The 16,762-nt window shown below is 42.9% G+C and overlaps 2 protein-coding genes across 4 annotated transcripts; both read left to right on the top strand.

Moving 5' to 3' along the window:
• Positions 1 to 1,731: 1,731 nt before the first annotated feature.
• On the top strand, positions 1,732 to 3,573 carry star (steroidogenic acute regulatory protein). The gene is made up of 7 exons (XM_076164719.1): positions 1,732 to 2,022; positions 2,189 to 2,290; positions 2,387 to 2,517; positions 2,686 to 2,844; positions 2,950 to 3,134; positions 3,238 to 3,331; positions 3,454 to 3,573. Exons 1-7 carry the CDS (start codon positions 1,959 to 1,961, stop codon positions 3,571 to 3,573), a joined length of 855 nt encoding a protein of 284 aa, XP_076020834.1. The 5' UTR covers positions 1,732 to 1,958.
• A 2,549-nt stretch (positions 3,574 to 6,122) lies between these two features.
• On the top strand, positions 6,123 to 15,939 carry elmod3 (ELMO/CED-12 domain containing 3). 3 transcript variants are annotated; one of them, XM_076164721.1, is made up of 13 exons: positions 6,135 to 6,294; positions 7,140 to 7,494; positions 7,741 to 7,897; positions 8,711 to 8,782; positions 8,906 to 8,980; positions 9,067 to 9,136; positions 9,590 to 9,741; positions 9,949 to 10,072; positions 10,215 to 10,337; positions 10,499 to 10,629; positions 11,592 to 11,668; positions 11,794 to 11,921; positions 12,152 to 15,939. In XM_076164721.1, exons 3-13 carry the CDS (start codon positions 7,862 to 7,864, stop codon positions 12,400 to 12,402), a joined length of 1,239 nt encoding a protein of 412 aa, XP_076020836.1. In that variant the 5' UTR covers positions 6,135 to 6,294; positions 7,140 to 7,494; positions 7,741 to 7,861; the 3' UTR covers positions 12,403 to 15,939. The 3 variants fall into 3 exon arrangements, with proteins under 3 accessions (XP_076020837.1, XP_076020836.1, XP_076020838.1); XM_076164722.1 differs by having other exon boundaries at positions 6,123 to 6,194; positions 7,140 to 7,897; XM_076164723.1 differs by having other exon boundaries at positions 7,140 to 7,897; positions 9,952 to 10,072.
• The last annotated feature ends 823 nt before the right edge of the window (positions 15,940 to 16,762 follow it).

Genomic DNA, 16,762 nt, shown 5'->3' with positions numbered 1-16,762 from the left:
GAATTATGGGTAACAATCTGATCAGAGCACAACAAGGTTATGCTGCAAGACATTCACAATAATCCTTTATTCAAAAACAATGTAGACAAGCCTGATCAGTTATTTTATTTTAAAAACAACATTCCAGACGGTGGCAGTGTCACAGAGTAAGAGTTCTCACTAATCAGGCCAAAATATAAATCCCATCAGCAGCAGCTAGAGATGATAACACAAAAGATAAAACACTGAAAACAGAGTGAATTTAGATTTAAAAGGGGGAAAGAATTTACATTAAATCCGGTTTTCCAAAGAATTCATTAAAACATGTTGTCAGCATACAATCACCGAAAGCAACATCATTCAAGGGTAGAGGCTATGTCATTACAAGTAAATATGACTCACTTTGGTCTGGATTCATATTCTGAGAGAGAAAGATATCAGCTTTACAGAACAAGGGAAACACGTCTCTGGTGTGTCCACTGCTGAGTAAAGGGCCAGATAGTCCTAGACCTGTGTGTTCCCATCTGAAATGAGAGAACTCACCCTGTAGAAGGCCAAAGGGGCTGATGGGTAAATCCTGCCATCCGGCCAGAGGGACAAGAGGTTGGAGGTTAAGGTGACTGCTGTCTCTCTTCAGGATTTATTGATGCATTCCCTTTTTTTGTTTGCCCTCAACACATTCCTGTCCACTAATCTGGCGCAGTCTCTTGACAGGTTTCCATTCCTGCGGTCATGAGCACTGTTGACTCTGACTGTGTGTTTGACGTATGACTGGTTGAAGCAATATTGCTGTTAGATAGTTAAGATTTGGTTGGATGCAGTAAGCAAGGTTATCAAAATATGTTAGCTGCTCGACAAAACATGCTGGTAACAGATTTGTTGGGCGACCGAGCATGTGCACGCTACAGCTAGAAGTTTAACTGGCACAGAAGAAAGCTTTAGACCATAATTCACCCGTGACTGAGCGGATTTACAAAGCAGAACATACAGCAGTTGGCACAATATGTGGTATCAAAATCATCACTTTGGTGTGACGTGGGTAGACAAGTTCAATCTCCATAACAGAGTTTGCGTCCATCACAGTGATGTGTCCTTGAGGAAAATGATATACTCATGCCGACTCCATTATAAGCTGCTTGGAACCACAACATGAACTGTTAACAAATCGCAGCTCAGTAATGAAAAGTTAGCTCTGCCTCTGAATTTGCTTTTCCCAACCAATGACAGCAGAGAAATGCTTCTTAATGCATAGTAAGATATCAATCATAATTATAAACCCACAACTGGACTGAAAGCAAGTTTGTGCTCTGAAATTCCAGAGTGTTTAGGCTGTAATGGACCATGAAGGAATGGATGAGTCACTCCACGTCTCTCCCGTGACCTTTCTTTCAGGTACTCTCATCACTGAAGAGCCTATTCTGTCCTATGCCGCCCACTTGTATGTGTGTGCGTGTGTGTGTGTGAGTGACTGAGTGTGTGTATACGAGAAATGAAGTGGGCTTGAGCACTGAACGTTATCTGACGCAGTGTGAGAGGCTAAGACATGATCATTTTGTTCACGTGTCAACCTTGGCGACATGGCCATTGGAACAGCGAGGTGATGTGTGTGTGCGTGCGTGCGTGGGTGCGTGTGGGCGTGGGCGTGGGCGTGTGTGCGTGTGTATGTGTGTGCGTGCGTGCGTGTGTGTGTGCGCGCGTGCGTGTGTGCATGCATGTGTGTGTGCGTGTGTGTGTGTGTGTGTGTGTGTGTGTGTGTTTATCTACAGTACGCAGTGATAGCACTGCGGCCTTGTGGGCTCTGCTCTTATATAAGGAGACACGCAAACTTCTACAGACAGAAATCCAAGTCTAGGCAACAGCTCTCGTTCTGTCTATTAAGTTCTTTCAGAAGATTTCACAGCTCACTCTGACAGATTTTGAATCTATTTGATCTGATAATTCTCCAAATTCACTGCAGAAAGAAACTACTTTAACAGAAAATGTTGCCTGCAACCTTCAAACTGTGTGCTGGTATTTCCTACCGCCATACGAGGAACATGACAGGTGAGTAAGAGAACATGCACCTGCTTAACCTGGAATGATTTAGTTAGTTTGCAATGAAGTAATTTAACTGACATGTTTTGATCTCACCTGGACCGACTGAATCATCCGATAGACGCTTAACTCATCATCATTGGATATTATTTCATGTGTGTCAATTGTCTGTTAGGTCTGCGAAAGAATGCAATGGTGGCCATTCACCATGAGCTTAATAGACTCTCAGGACCCAGCAACTGGATCAACCAAGTCCGACGACGAAGCTCTCTTCTCAGTGAGTCCTCATCAAGCCTGTGATCTGACTTTGTAGTATAAAGATAAATATCCTAGAAACACATGGATGCTACGGTACTCCCTGCTTTGTTTCAAGGTTCTCGGATTGAAGAGGAGGATGGATACAGTGAGGAAGAGATGTCCTATGTGAAGCAAGGTGAAGATGCGCTGCAGAAGGCCATCAACATCCTCAGTGAACAGGATGGCTGGACCACCGAAACTACAGCTGTGAGTATTGAGAACAGACTTTAATCTTGCTAAAGCGTGAAAGCAACCAAAAACATTTTATCACTTGTCACCCTGGAGTTTATTGCAGGTGGGTTTTGGGTTGATGTGTAATATTACTCAGTGTATGAATGAAAAAGTCAACACTTTTGGCGTGTTTCAACCCCTCAGGCAAATGGTGACAAAGTCCTGAGCAAAGTGTTGCCCAACATTGGGAAGGTGTTCAAGCTGGAAGTGATGTTGGAACAGCATCCTGACAGTCTTTACAAAGAGCTGGTGGGAAATATGGAACAAATGGGGGAGTGGAACCCCAACGTCAAGGAGGTGAAGGTGAGAGGCAGCAGCAGGGACTGTGGTACAATCTAACTATTGGTTTGTTACAGAAACAAACTTAGCTGAGAATGTGACATGATTTTACAAACTGATCTTCTCCAGATCCTTCAAAAGATTGGCCAGGACACAATGGTCACCCATGAGGTATCTGCAGAGACGCCTGGCAACGTGGTGGGGACAAGGGACTTTGTCAGTGTCCGCTGTGCCAAACGTCGCGGCTCAACATGCTTCCTGGCTGGAATGTCGACTCAGCACCCTGAAATGCCCACACAGAGAGGTGTGGTCAGGTGAGTCCCTTTAGATATAAAGAATAAACTCAGCATCAGAGCAATCACACAATGGCTGGATGGATGGATGATTTTAAATAGATACTTCACTTCAATTTTCCAGAGCGGAGAATGGACCCACCTGTATAGTTATGAAGCCGTGTGCCGAGGACCCAAATAAGACCAAGTTCACCTGGTTACTAAGTATAGATCTAAAGGTATGTAATCCCGTCTCTGTCCTTTAGGTTCTAAAGTTCATTCAGTTTTTGCAGTAACCAAAATTAAAATAATCTAATTGCATTAACTAATGTGTTACTGTCTCGATCTTTGTCTCACACAGGGCTGGATCCCAAAGACAATCATCAACAAAGTGCTCTCCCAGACGCAGGTGGACTTTGCCAACCACCTCAGGCAGAGGATGGCTAATAATGTTTCTATGGAAATGGCACAGGCCTGCTGACACAAGACGCCTCTAGAGCTTTGGAGTGCTCAGCTGTGACAGAGGAGAAATTCCTGCTCTGTCAAAACTCCGATCTTTCAAACTGCTCATATGCTACAAAATGAAAACAGCCAGAATGCATTAGGCAGATCACATAAAGATGATGTTTGTCTGAAATATTGATGCCATTTTTGGAATCTGAATACAGATGTTGACTTGAATTCAGTTGGCAAATCTGTTTTTTTCTTGCGCCTATAAATAAAAAAGCTTTAGATTTGTCACAAGGCATCCTCATGGCTTATTGTTTCACCTAATGTCCCTTCCCCTGCTGTGAAACTGCACTTTTATGTCATTATTTTATTTATTGTAATTGTGAAACTGCATCACATTAGGGAAGAATGACTGTCAACTCCAATAAAGGATTGTGTCATTATGGAGATTTGTGTACTTTGTGCTTTTATTATACAGTCGGAGAAGCAAAGAAAATCAGTTAGGAAATGTGTGTAAGAACTTAAAAGACCATAAAACATCCAGATGGTTGTGCCTGACAAAGAAAGGATATGACTGAGTTATTCCTGAAGGGTTCATAACAGAAATTACAACGTCAATGACAACATAAGAACACATCAAAGTCAAACAGTGTTTTTGCAAATATTCTACCTCAACGTCAACGGGGGAAAAAAGGAATTCAAAGGGTCTTTTTTTGGAAACCAGGATACATAAAAATGTCATAAAAAATCATAAAAGGGTCTTCCTGTTCCGTGATGGGCTTTCGGACCGACCGTTTGCCAGAGTGAGCAGGTGTCTGGCTGTTCACATGTGTGAGGAGCCCAGCAGCAAGCAGTGAGGTGTGAGCCAGCAGCACATTCCCTGAGATCAAGTAACCTCCAAACGGGAAGTCTGTCCTCCATTACTGCCAGTTGTGTAACATTTTCCTATTTTGTAGAAATGTACTTGATCCAAAATGTTTGAAATGTTTATTTTCTTGCAGTCTCTCTCTCTCTCTTCCTCCCTCTCTCTCTCTCTCTGTCAGACATTATAAATGTAGCTGTGAAACGATCATGTTTATGCAACGTGTATGCAGACTGACTGAAACCCTTTTTGCTTTGCTCAATTCTTCATTCGATACAGAATTCCAGTCCAACAAGTACCCACTTTGGTTGTGTGTGAATCTAGTGCAGAATAGTTCAGAGGTCTGGCTTGTCTAATGCAAAACAAACATTTGTTACTTGAAAGAATGTTCCAGAGGGTAATAATTGACATCTGCTGCTAAAAATCTGAACTCAAGCAGATGTGAGGAGACTTTGAGCCACTCCAAGACCTTGTTTCATGATTTGGGTAAAAGGAGGAGTGGAGAAACGTTGTTGGCGAAGAAAAAGGAAAATTATCTAATGCAGATAAGTCCAGTTATAAAACCAGGAAGACAAAACAAGCCAGCTTGGCAGTCGCATCAGATCCCTGGCATTGATGACATCCATGGTTAAATCATTTTCTGGATGCGATATTCCATCTGTGTGCTCTTCACTGAAATTCATCTCCGCGAAAATCTACTTTTTTTTACTCTGTCAGGGAGAGGAATAATAGGCTACATTGCATGGAGTAAAGCAATAAATCACTCTGTGGTTTCTGGACGAGGACTAAGACTGAATTCAATGAATCAGAGCATCACTTGTGAATTATGGTTTACGGAAACAGTCCGGAGTCACATATTACATCACAGCATTTAGTACAATATTGAACACATTACCTTACAACAAAATGAGAAGGGGGAAATAAGTAAAAAAAAAAAAAGCACTTAAATTAAAGAGTTGTCAGGGAAAAACAAAATATTGGTACACGTTCACATTTAATCATTTGGCAGATGCTTTTATCCAAAGCGACATACATATGAGATTTGAATACACGCAAGCAAAGTTCTAGTCTGAAGCAAACAACAAGAGTAAGAGCCAAGAACCTAATAGTTTCCCCGGGATGAGAAGCAACTGGTACAAAAAGTCTTTTATTCCAGCTGCCTGTGATCGTGCTTTCACTTTTTACCTTGAACTTATATACCTTTTATCTTTGTTTATGCATTATATTTCTTATCTACAGCCGTGTATTTCTGTCTGCATGTTTTAATGTTATCACAGTCTTGTGACGGTATCAAATGGCCTTCAGTGCTTATAATAAAGACTGAACTGAACTGTACAGATTGAACAGAATCTAAGTAGATCATCTTTACTGAATTGACTCCTTTCCAAGATTGAACTAAACTGCATTGAATGGAAACGTATCAAATGTATCAATATTACTATTAACTAACTATATATATTGCCACTACTATATTATTAGTACTATATATCATATATTAGTATATATTATATTATACTACTATATTACTATACTATATATATACTATTATTGTAATAATATTACTTATAATTATTATTAGAAAATATTTTTTGAGCAACAGAGAGTTTGAGTAAGTTGGTGGTAGAGAAGAGAGCGACAGAGAGAGAAAGAGAGAGGGAGCTAGAGAGATGACGTAATGAATATACAGTCCGACCGGAAACCACAATTCCCATGATGCAGCTGGAATCACCGTGGCCGCTGCTCGGGGGAAAGGAAGCTGAGATTGGAGGGAGAAACAATCAGAAACTGAGGTAGTTTTCCAAAGGCTCTTCACGACGTTCTCCGGCCGGACAGGCGGCAGCATGCGGGGATTCTGCGGCGTATTGAATTAGTCTGAAAGGCAGAAAGCAGGTGAGGCAGCGGACGTTTATCCGTGCGGGAGAACAGACTCCATCCCCGCTACAGTCCAATAGAGCTGCAGCTAGCCGAGTTAGTTAGCCGGACTTCTGGCTTCTCTTTGCTCAGCTGCGTCTCACCAGCTCACATTCTGCTCCGTGTTGCAAATGCGAACCGTTTGGTTTATACACATTAATGTTAGCCGGTTTGCATGCAGTGTATTGAAGCGTCGCGTTGTGACTTGGAGCCGGAGCTGCGTCTCTGTGGTTGCGGGGTTACTAGCTGACATATTGAGCTGTGTAGCTGCTTTGCTAACTGTATAGCGGATGACGTTACAGTAACAAACTGTCATCGGTCAACTTATTCATTAACGGGGTTTGTCGAGGCATCGGGTTTGTGCTCTGTGTGTCTTGAATCCTCTAAATCGCGTTATTTCCTACTGACAAGAAGCACTTTTTATTTCAATATTACAGAGTGACTGCCAGTCCAGTCACAGCTCAAGACATTAGTGACATTTATGGTTTCTTTGAACTTGTGCATTTTACAACTGCATGATACTAATACGAGCAGTAAAGTTTCATTATCAAGAGAGAAATATTTCCAAATTTTGGATAAACGGATCATGAAACTTGATCAATGTTATTACATTTGTTTAATTAATTAATTTCCTGTGAATGCACGAATCGATACGTTAATCAGCTGATTCAACCTTGCACTCTTTTCCTTAGTGATGCAGCTTAAAGTCTCATTTTTCCCCAATTCTGATTGTGAATTATGATCTGTATGCATTCTGTCCAAATCTTGTATCACCTTATAGGTTTTACACCACAGTTTCATGGGGTTTTCTCATTTTGTTGTAGTTTCCAGCTCTTTGGTACATATGACAGCCCCCACTGAGGACTCTGGACATGAAAGAACTTCATCCATGACCCACATCTTACTGGACACGGGCAGTTCTCGCACCGGACTCGTGCTACTGTTTCATGTGAGGCTGAAGACGTCATAAGTAACCTGAACTGCAGCTATACTGGTTTCTCCAGATCCTTATTGGATTCGTCTTCAGTGCCAAAGAAATGAAGTGTCTTCGACAGAGGGAGCCCACCGCTGACGAGCAATGTCATTATCCAGCTTCTGCGCATCTCTGATGGGGCTGAGGAGCAAACCCACTGGCCAAGCAGAGCTGCGGAGGAGAGGAAGGAGGGACATTTCCAGGAAGTGCGTGTATTGATGGATAGTCATTTCCTCTTGTTAGCACTTCCACACCGATACCTGCACATTCTACACGGTGTGCACACTCAAGGGTAGACTTTGGAGTGATCAATAAAACCACACACAAGTGAATATGGTGCAAATGACTTGGAAATCTCTCGCAGCTGACAATTTCATGAAATCGAGCTGGTGACTTTGGACATTAGGTTTGAAGCAAAAAGGAGGAACCATCGATATTTCCTGTCACTACAGGTGCACTACAGAAACCATGGTGGTCCTTGAATCGGCTCCTCAGTCCAACCCAGTCTGTGGACTCAGAAGCCTTTAGAGGGCAGGCGCAGAACACACTTGCCAACCAACACAATCATATGCAATGGAGGGAGACATTGGTGTCACACCCCACAATGAGGTAATATTCTGTCACATGCACTCTTTAAGTTTTAAACAAATGAATCTCATTTGAGTATTTGGGTTGAAATTAACATGTCACAAAGCAGAAGCTGACACCTGCTGCTTTGGTAAAAAAAAAAAACCCAACATACTGCTGTTGCCATAATAATGGGGTCACCCCCTGGGAGAAAGGTTCTGTTCCTGTATCCACTATTTTATGTTAAACAATTAAGAGCCCATGTGTTTAAGCAGTTCTGTCACTGGTGTTTAACTTAGGGCTTAAGGTAAACAGTTCCCCCTCTGCTTTAGCAGTAATCGCTGCCCTGGCTTGCTTTGCATGTTATTACGGTGCCAGCTGACGGGGCATTTCCCCTATTCCCAGCATGGTTTCTAGCTGTAACATTACTACTTGCAACCTGGCCTCTTTGTTCTTATACTGGGTATTAGTAAATGATCAGACAATTGGATTAGTGCTCAGAGTTACCACATAAGTAGACAATCATACATTTTAATACAATTTGCTACATTACAATATAATGTGTGGCGTTAGTGGAGTCTCATTATATTCACGTGTATAATTTTGCGGTTGCAAAACAGCAGAAGCTTTATTGAGTATAATGAGTTGCATACAGTCATACAATACAACATTGCAACTCAACAAAAACTCAATGTTCTGATCCTCAGAATGATTAGATTGTGCATTTGAGTGTTGCATGCTCCACCCATACATGCTGTGATCAATAGTTAGTTAGTCTTAGAACTAAAGGCGGCTCTATGTTTAAATTTTTGTACATGTCTTAAGCATCTGCTTTGTGTTGCTGCCTCCCTGTAGGGCCTGAATGGTTTGTCCCGTGAATGTAAACCATTAGAGGAGATCACAAATGGACACTCCAACCATAAGCCTGTGAGTACAGCTAAACTCTCCTAACTCACCGGATGTTTCCTGATTTTATCCGTCTATATTGTCTTTTTTCCCTTGCAATTCTTTAATTTAAGGGCTTTTTTTGTATTTGTTTCCCCTTCTCAGTTCATGAATGGACTGATTATTGATCATAATGTCAAAGACCACACCAACGGTAGTGCACCACACAGATCCCTACCGGTGATTAATTTTCATTCTTTGCACTGCATTTTAACCAACACGGTCGTCTTTGTACTAAAGGTCATCATTTTTGTATAAATGTCCAGATTTCAGCGCTCAAGCAGAATGGTCTTCTGCAGAACCTGGCAGCTGGAGGGGACCAGCCTAACCCAGCAGGTAACACACACATACTGTCACACAGTGTCACTTTTCCCACAGGAATTTATCAGTGTATCCCAGTCACCAGGTAACACACTCCCCGAGGAGGAGTGTTGTTGGCAGGTAGGGAGGAGGCGCAGGGCGTCTGTGTCACTCTGGATGATCAGGTCTATTAGGTGTTTTAGGTGGGCGTTGGCTGTTGCACCACAGCTCATCCCTTTTATGCTGTGTGTGTGTGTGTGTGTGTGTGTGTGTGTGTGTGTGTGTGTGTGTGTGTGTGTGTGTGTGTGTGTGTGTGTGTGTGTGTGTGTGTGTGTGTGTGTGTGTGTGTGTGTGTGTGTGTGTGTGTGTGTGTGTGTGTGTGTGTGTGTGTGTGTGTGTGCATGAGTCTGTGTGTGCGCGCATGAGTGTGTCACAGTGCTTTGTAACCTAGTTTGACTCCTGACCTCAGCTTTGTGCGTCTGTCCACAGAGGAGAGTTTGGAGTTAGAGAAGGCCAGACAGGAGTGGGAGGCTCTGGAGAGTGTGACACCAGCGCTCACTGAGGACTCCAACCCGACCCCCCTCATCTCCTTCAACGAAGCCCTGCAGTACTTCCAGACCACAGACCTTGGGGACTTGCTTGTAAGGAGCACTGCATATGTCAGGGGAAAAATACCTTCAAATACTATGGGAGAGTAGAAGCTAGACAATAACAGTAGAGTATAACACTTACAAATAGCCTTAAAATGCACAAGTAAGTTATTGAGTTTGTGGAAAGATTTGAGAATTTAATCAACAGACTTAGTGATATTTATAAAGCAGTATTTTGTGTTCATGCTCTTTCTCTAGAAGAACATACAGCCAACAATTCGTCGGACGGGTTTGGCCGCCATCACACACTTCCTCTTTGGACCCCCGCGGCTGCACAGGGAACTGCTGGAGGAGAGAGATCTGGTCTTTGCCATTGCACAGTGTGAGTGTGTGTGTGTGTGTGTGTGTATGTGCTTGCTGGGCCTGTTTGTGGAATCGTCCACCGGATGTAGAAATGGTGAGTGTTTCCAATAAACCCACTAATATGTCCCTGGTGTGTGCATACGTCTGTGTGTCTTCTGTAGGCCCTGTGGACAACAGCCAAACAGTCCACATGCGCGTCCTCCAAACCATTTACAAGAGGCTGATTGGTAGCAGGCTGGACTGTCCTCGCTATGGGACACACTGGGAGAACATCGGCTTTCAGGGTGAGGCATATTTACACTCCTCCTTTGCCACGTATACAGTGAATGTTTATAGTAAAATGTGCCTTAGTGTCGGTTATTGGCATTCAATAGGCGACCGCGATTTAAGGAAAGGCTGGCGATCTGAGTTCATGTGTCCTCTGGGCCTATGTTCTGTCCTGCAGGTACAGACCCAGCCACTGACCTACGTGGCACTGGTTTCCTGGGACTGATGCATACTCTGTACTTTGTGATGGACCCAGAGACTTTACCACTGGCTAGAGACATTTACAAGCTATCACAGCATCCTACACAGGTATCACACAGTTATACAAAAGGAGACACACAGAAAATTTGACTCTCACAAGAGAGCAGTTTGAGATGAGAGGAAATGGTCATGAACAATCTTTAAGAATGGAGAGGAGTGAAAGTCATTGTGTTGATCTTGACGGCTTGGATGAACAGCTGTTATCTAACTAAATTCTTGTAAATCACATTTGGTTCTACATGAATGAAACTCATCCAAATAGCAAACATCACCACATTTATCACAGGATATGTGACCAATTAACTGCAGAACAGTTACTTTACAACTTACACATTTGCCCTGTTGCTGCTGTATCTATTATGGTATCGTGGTTAAATCTTAGACGAGCTTCAGTTCAGATCTACTCAGGCTGACTGAAGTCGGTGAGTCGGATCCTTCTGGCCATGAACCAGATGTCCACGTTTTCGTCTGAGAATGAATGAACTTCAGCCTTTCATTCATGAACCCAATGTCCCCATCCACATCCAGTCAATACGTCTTTACCATTATTTGAAAACATACCTTTGACTGCTCCTGTAAAGCATCCATAATGCTAATTACACATTCTTAAGACAAGTATGGGCCAATAGTACCAGCTGGGCAGCCCAAAAGTTGCTAAAATGTTCAGTACTGTATGTTCATTTCAAAGTAAAAGCCTTTTGGCAGGGCATTTTGAGTGATACAATTTATTCACGTCATTCAGTTGGAAGAATTGGTTAAAGGAATGAGACCTCACTAATCCTTGAATGAGTCATTGAAACTCTAGCCGCTCTGGGCGTGCTGCTTTGTTGCTGACCCTGACCATTGTCCTCCCTGCAGAGGGAACTAGAGCGAAAAGAGAATTTCCCCTCAGGGATCAATAAAGTCAGCTACACACAGGCATATTTCAGGACATGCTCTCTTGGCATTTTTTCGAGTGTGGTTATTGGTTTTGAACCTTAACTCTCCTTGTGTATATTCACTTTGTCCAGAACTTTCCATTCAGTGTGATGTCAATCAACATGACCCGCATTTCTCTGCAAGTACTCAGAGAGGAAGCCTTGTCCAAGTGAGTCCCTCCGTGTCACATTTTGTCACCCTATTGTCTGGCGTATTTACATCGGTTGCCATGGTTGCGGTTCATAATATCCCTTCACATCAAAGCTACTTGCTTGTTACTTTGGTTTTTACCAGGGAGTGCAATCGTCGTCAGCAGGTGGTTGGTGTGTTGAACGAGTTCTTTGTTGCCACGTACCTGCATCTGTACCAGCTATGGAAGAGCCAGCAGAAGACCATCGCTGACTCCGGCTTTGTACTCAAAGGTGAAGACGGGGCATTTTGAAATAGTTTTCATTGTTTTGCAGTAAGAAGATCAATTGTTTCAGCATTAGTTTGCCATTACACGGGATGGGGGTGGAGGTATTACCTGCACTAGAGTTCTCACCCTCTAACCAAAATGAATCAGGTTATTGTCCAAACAGATCACAGGTTTTGGTGTTGAACTCAAAGATTGCTTATTCCACATTGTCTGCTGTGTTTTCTAACCTTTCAGAAGTGGAGCTGTTTGCCAAAAAGAACCCCAAGCAGATGCTGCGTCGACTAGAGGTCTTCCTGAAAGAGAAGCGGTCAGGTGGAATCCCCCGCGGGACGTCGCCAGACCCTCAAGTCCAGCAGCCGTCGCCCAGCCTGGGGGAACGAGGCGCTCGAGGCGGGACAGCACAGGGAAGCAAGGGGAAGGAGATGCACTTCACGGGAGTGTGTGATTTACCACCAGACATGGAAGGAGAGGCCAGACTAATCTAAGATAAACTGTGTGTGTGTGTGTGTGTGTGTGTGTGTGTGTGTGTGTGTGTGTGTGTGTGTGTGTGTGTGTGTGTGTGTGTGTGTATGCGCATGTGTGCAATAATGTTTGTGAGTGTATCCATTAGTGGATGTGCGAGAGGTTCACTTTTAGAAAGCTAGAAGAAGAACCCCACCAGGCCCTGATCTCGGATTTCTGAACCTATTCACACTCTTGTGCTCCTTCCTCTGATGCTGGGGTGCTGCACTTAACCCACGTTAAGCTTAGGGTCTTTCATGGAGTGATAGATGTTTGGTTTTTAATCTTAATTTAATAGTCAACAGTCAAAAAACAAAGAACTGATGCAGGCCAGAAACGCAAGATGTCACAAAATAAAGAGGAAGGGAATGTTTGCACTTTTCTTTGGATATAGTAGCCAAATCAATAGCCAAATTCCCACGTTTATGCTATATCTGCACAGACGGCCAAAATGTACATGTGTGTGTCCGTAGAGTCTCAGCCAGGTTAAAGTGGGAGAGCGGAGGGGGGAGCAGAGCGTCACGACAACTTGTAGTGTGGAGCAGCTCTGTAAAAAAAAAAAAAAAGGCTCAATCTCGTTCCAAGATATCGCTCCTTTGCACGGTCTGAAAACACGCTAACATTCCCCAGCGCTGATAAAGGGCCACGTGATGAAGCTGTTTGTTAATGTTGGCAATAGCAGGTTTTCTTCTCAGCGTGAGTGTGTCAGGGGAGTGGCAGATATGGCACAGCGATCACAGAACGATGCTGCTCCGCCCCTCTCACGCTGTCTGTGTTCAAACGATATCACACGGTACACTCTGAAAAATGCAGCTTACTTTGAAGGTCCAGTCACCTTAAATTATCTATTAGAGTGCAAGTGTGTGTGTGTGTGTGTGTGTGTGTGTCAGAAGAGGACAGGCGGTCCAGATGTGTGGAGGCACAGCAGGGTGTCTGGGTCGTTCCCAGGGTTCTGCTGAGTAGGTTCAGAGCTCTCGTTTCATATGGGGGGGATATATTTTAAATAATTTAAAAATAGCTATTTTAGTCCTTTCCAAAGGGACGGCGATCATAACTGCGTGGTTATGTACAAAAGCACTTCAGAACTTTGTTATCAAACTGATGGCTAAATGACTGTGAGAAGGATTTTTCACACAGTTGAATTCCACCAGATCGTCTCTTGTTTCTCTGACTTGTGAACATTCTCGACCTTTCACGGTTAAAGCCGGGCAGATATTTCATAACAGAGTCTGTGTACTTGGCTCCTTCCCACCTAAAGTTCTGTTATGAGCTTTCTCTACATTCCGTTATAGAGCATGTGATTGTAATTTTTTTGAACAGTTAAAAGATTTATTCCAGTGTGCGTGCGTGTGTGTGTGCAGGCTTGCGTGCGTGCGTGTGTGTACGGGGAAATGTACGAGCTGACATTGATGAAGGGTGCCTCTCTTGGGAGATGTATGGTACAGTATGCAATCCCAGCTCCTATTCAATGATAATCAAAACGATCGTGCTGTGTGACGATAGAAATCGTTCATAACTTCAGGGTTTGTGCGCTTGTGTAAGCGAATGTGTGAACTTGTGTGTGTGTGTTGTACGACAGGAACTGACTACAGATGGGATGTTTTCCTCCGCACACAATAAGCCAGCTTTACTAAATACTTAATCCATCAAGCTGCAAAGACGGTACTTTTTTAATTTGAAGGTGGTACATTTAGTTTCTGAGGAGAACATGAGATTGATCTGAAAACAAACACTACATTATTTTGTCTTTTGAAAACCAGATGTCGGTTCTGGACGATTCCAATCCGAGCGGCTCTGCTGTGGAACATGGCAGAGCTGCTCAGCAAAGCTGGTTCCTACTTTGTGCTAATGTGAAACCGTCTCCCATCATTGTAGTCTCGATCTGTAGCATGTTCAGGTAGCACTAGTACTGTAGCATCCTATAGCCTCCTCCTCTTTGTAAAGCTTGTTGATGTCACGTCTCAGTTACAGTCTATAGTGTCAGTGAGTGCGCAAGCTGTTACTACTATAGCACATTCATTTCATATTCGCATCGAGCCTCCTTCTGTAGACACGTTTAGGTGGTGTGGCTGTCGGAAAGGATGCTTTGGAGAGACACACGGGAAAGGCTTGGCAGGTTTACAGATGGTCGACCTTGTCTTCTAAGAAGGTAACGGTAAAATGGTGCCTAGATCCAGTGGAGCCATGTGGAGATGGGTCGCTGGTTGGTTCTCACTTCCTTTTTATTCTTTCATTTGAGCCACAGTAGACTCCCTTCATTCGTGTACCCGGAAAGAGTCGGGAGTGTTTTGATTGACCAGGAAAATTTGCACTGTTGTAGATATTTGATAGTGTGTATGAGGTATGCAAGAGGAAACAGGCCATCGTCTATAGCCATAACGTTCATCGTCGCCCACCTCATGATACATAAATCAGATTCCCCCTCCTCGCCATGAATTGCGTCATTAATATGGTCTTTATTAAAGTTCTATCCGAGGAGCAGTACAGTGTATGTGAATCAGGAAGTTTGTATATAGAGAATTAATGATTGTAATTGTATGATTGTCAGTAGGGCATTATACTGAAACACATTGCTTACCTCAAGATTTGAGACAAATCTCTCCTTTCTCTTTCCTGATGTTTGTTGGAGACGACGCGCAGCCTCCCTTGAGTTCTGCTTGGACTGTATCTTTGGTTTCCTTGTGCCCCCTCTTAGGCCTTCTCTCATACCAATTGGACATGTTATATAATGTATATTCAACACCTGAAGCACTACATAATGGCAAACTAACACAAGAGCTGTTTAATGTTACGTGTATACTATTTAAAAACACATTTATACTCACTGTATAGGCCCACGCTCTGATTCACATCTGCAGAAAGAATCCTTCTGAACAACCTTTTAGAATTGGCTGGTGTTTACCATGTTGAGATAAGCTGGTTTTCTTGTGGCTTCAGTGATGGAACAGTATACTTTGGCTGTGTTATTTAGTGTTCGGTGTCAGGAAAACACTCAAACCAATCTTTACAGCTACAGTCACAAACTGTTCGGTATACGATTGTGAAACTATAGGCTTGATTAGCAGTCATAACGCTGTGTATGCTTTTGATCATAAATATATATTCAGTATCCAATTAAGGCCTAATTTGTTCTCTCATATTACCAAAAATTATGCTTTCAACCGCCGTACTAGATCACAAGCTTCTGAGTTGACCCATTTGTTTGGAACCGCTTCAGTTGTGAAACCAGAACCAAGAGAAAAAAAACGGGTCCTTGCAGGATGTTGGATGCTCTAAAGAGGAGCCGTCTGAAGTTTTGCTTCTTACAGTAGCTCCACAAAATACAATCACTTCTCTGAATATCCTGCGCTTTATATGAAGGTGTTTTACTGTTGCCGTCATCGTCTTGTCCCTCAAGAGCATTTTATGACTGTACCTCGATTGTAGAAGCCCTATTTTATATTGAGAGTTATTTCAGAATATGTGCTGTTGTACATTAAATGTATTGTATGGAGAAAGCTAAATAAATGCCATTTAAAAAGCATTTTTCTTTGTGAAATCATGCAGTTGCCTGAGACTCTGTTTTAGTCACTAATATAGCAGCACTTCTTAAGCGATCTCTGCCAGCTGTTTATTTAACCCTTATTGGCAAAAGGCTCTGGATGTTTCTTTGGCATTAATTGCTTTCACCTGATATCAGGGTGAAAGCAATTCGCTGATAGAGAAGCTGATTCCAATGTCCACCACCAATCAGTCAGAGAGGAGGAGCTCCTCATGAACTCAGCTGGTCACAAGGGGGCCTCAGCGCTGTGCCCCTCCTCCTCCTCCTCCTCCACCACCACACCTGGTAAGTTTATCTGGCGTGTTCAGCCAATAAAGATCTGGAAGACCCAAACTGTTGATTAATTCAGCTGTGTATGTGCGCGCGCTTTGTAGTGACCTAAAATAGCACTTCTGTCATTCAGACACCAGAGGGCGCAGTTTGCCAGCTCCTGAAGTAACGTTGCAGCAGCTGTGTGCAGCAATAACACTTTGCAGGTGTTCCATAAATCAATACCAACACGAAAACATAGTGTGTAATGTGTATATACAGGTATACATTTTGAAGTGACGTTAAAATCTAAACCTTTCCTCTACTTTTCATGAATTTAATGACCTAGAGCTGAAACCATGAACAGGACTGAATCTCTCAAGTTAAGTACAGGGGATGATGTTGAGTATTTTGACACATCTACAATAACACACATACTCTAAATATCACCTGTACAGGAAATAACCATGGCGCTTTGCTTAAAGACAAATATATATAATTATATTATTTCATGGCTGCAAACATTTAAAGGTTTAACGGAAACTCCAGCGTGT

Source organism: Genypterus blacodes, unplaced genomic scaffold (assembly GCF_046128005.1).
Source record: "Genypterus blacodes isolate CSIRO-AG114 ecotype Tasmania unplaced genomic scaffold, CSIRO-AGI_Gbla_v1 ptg000138l_1, whole genome shotgun sequence".
Lineage (NCBI taxonomy): Eukaryota > Metazoa > Chordata > Actinopteri > Ophidiiformes > Ophidiidae > Genypterus > Genypterus blacodes.
The sequence above is the reverse complement of the archived record's forward strand: the minus strand, read 5'-3'. Positions and strand labels throughout refer to the sequence as shown.

What these genes read in the sequence shown, in the direction of transcription:
- star (XM_076164719.1), top strand. Translation starts at nt 1,959, where the DNA reads ATGTTGCCTGCAACCTTCAAACTGTGTGCTGGTATTTCCTACCGCCAT. An exon ending in CCATACGAGGAACATGACAG is followed by an intron (nt 2,023 to 2,188) that starts GTGAGTAAGAGA and finishes ATTGTCTGTTAG; the next exon opens with GTCTGCGAAAGAATGCAATG. An exon ending in CCAACGTCAAGGAGGTGAAG is followed by an intron (nt 2,845 to 2,949) that starts GTGAGAGGCAGC and finishes GATCTTCTCCAG; the next exon opens with ATCCTTCAAAAGATTGGCCA.
- elmod3 (XM_076164722.1), top strand. Translation starts at nt 7,862, where the DNA reads ATGGAGGGAGACATTGGTGTCACACCCCACAATGAG. An exon ending in GTGTCACACCCCACAATGAG is followed by an intron (nt 7,898 to 8,710) that starts GTAATATTCTGT and finishes GCCTCCCTGTAG; the next exon opens with GGCCTGAATGGTTTGTCCCG. An exon ending in GGACCAGCCTAACCCAGCAG is followed by an intron (nt 9,137 to 9,589) that starts GTAACACACACA and finishes GTCTGTCCACAG; the next exon opens with AGGAGAGTTTGGAGTTAGAG.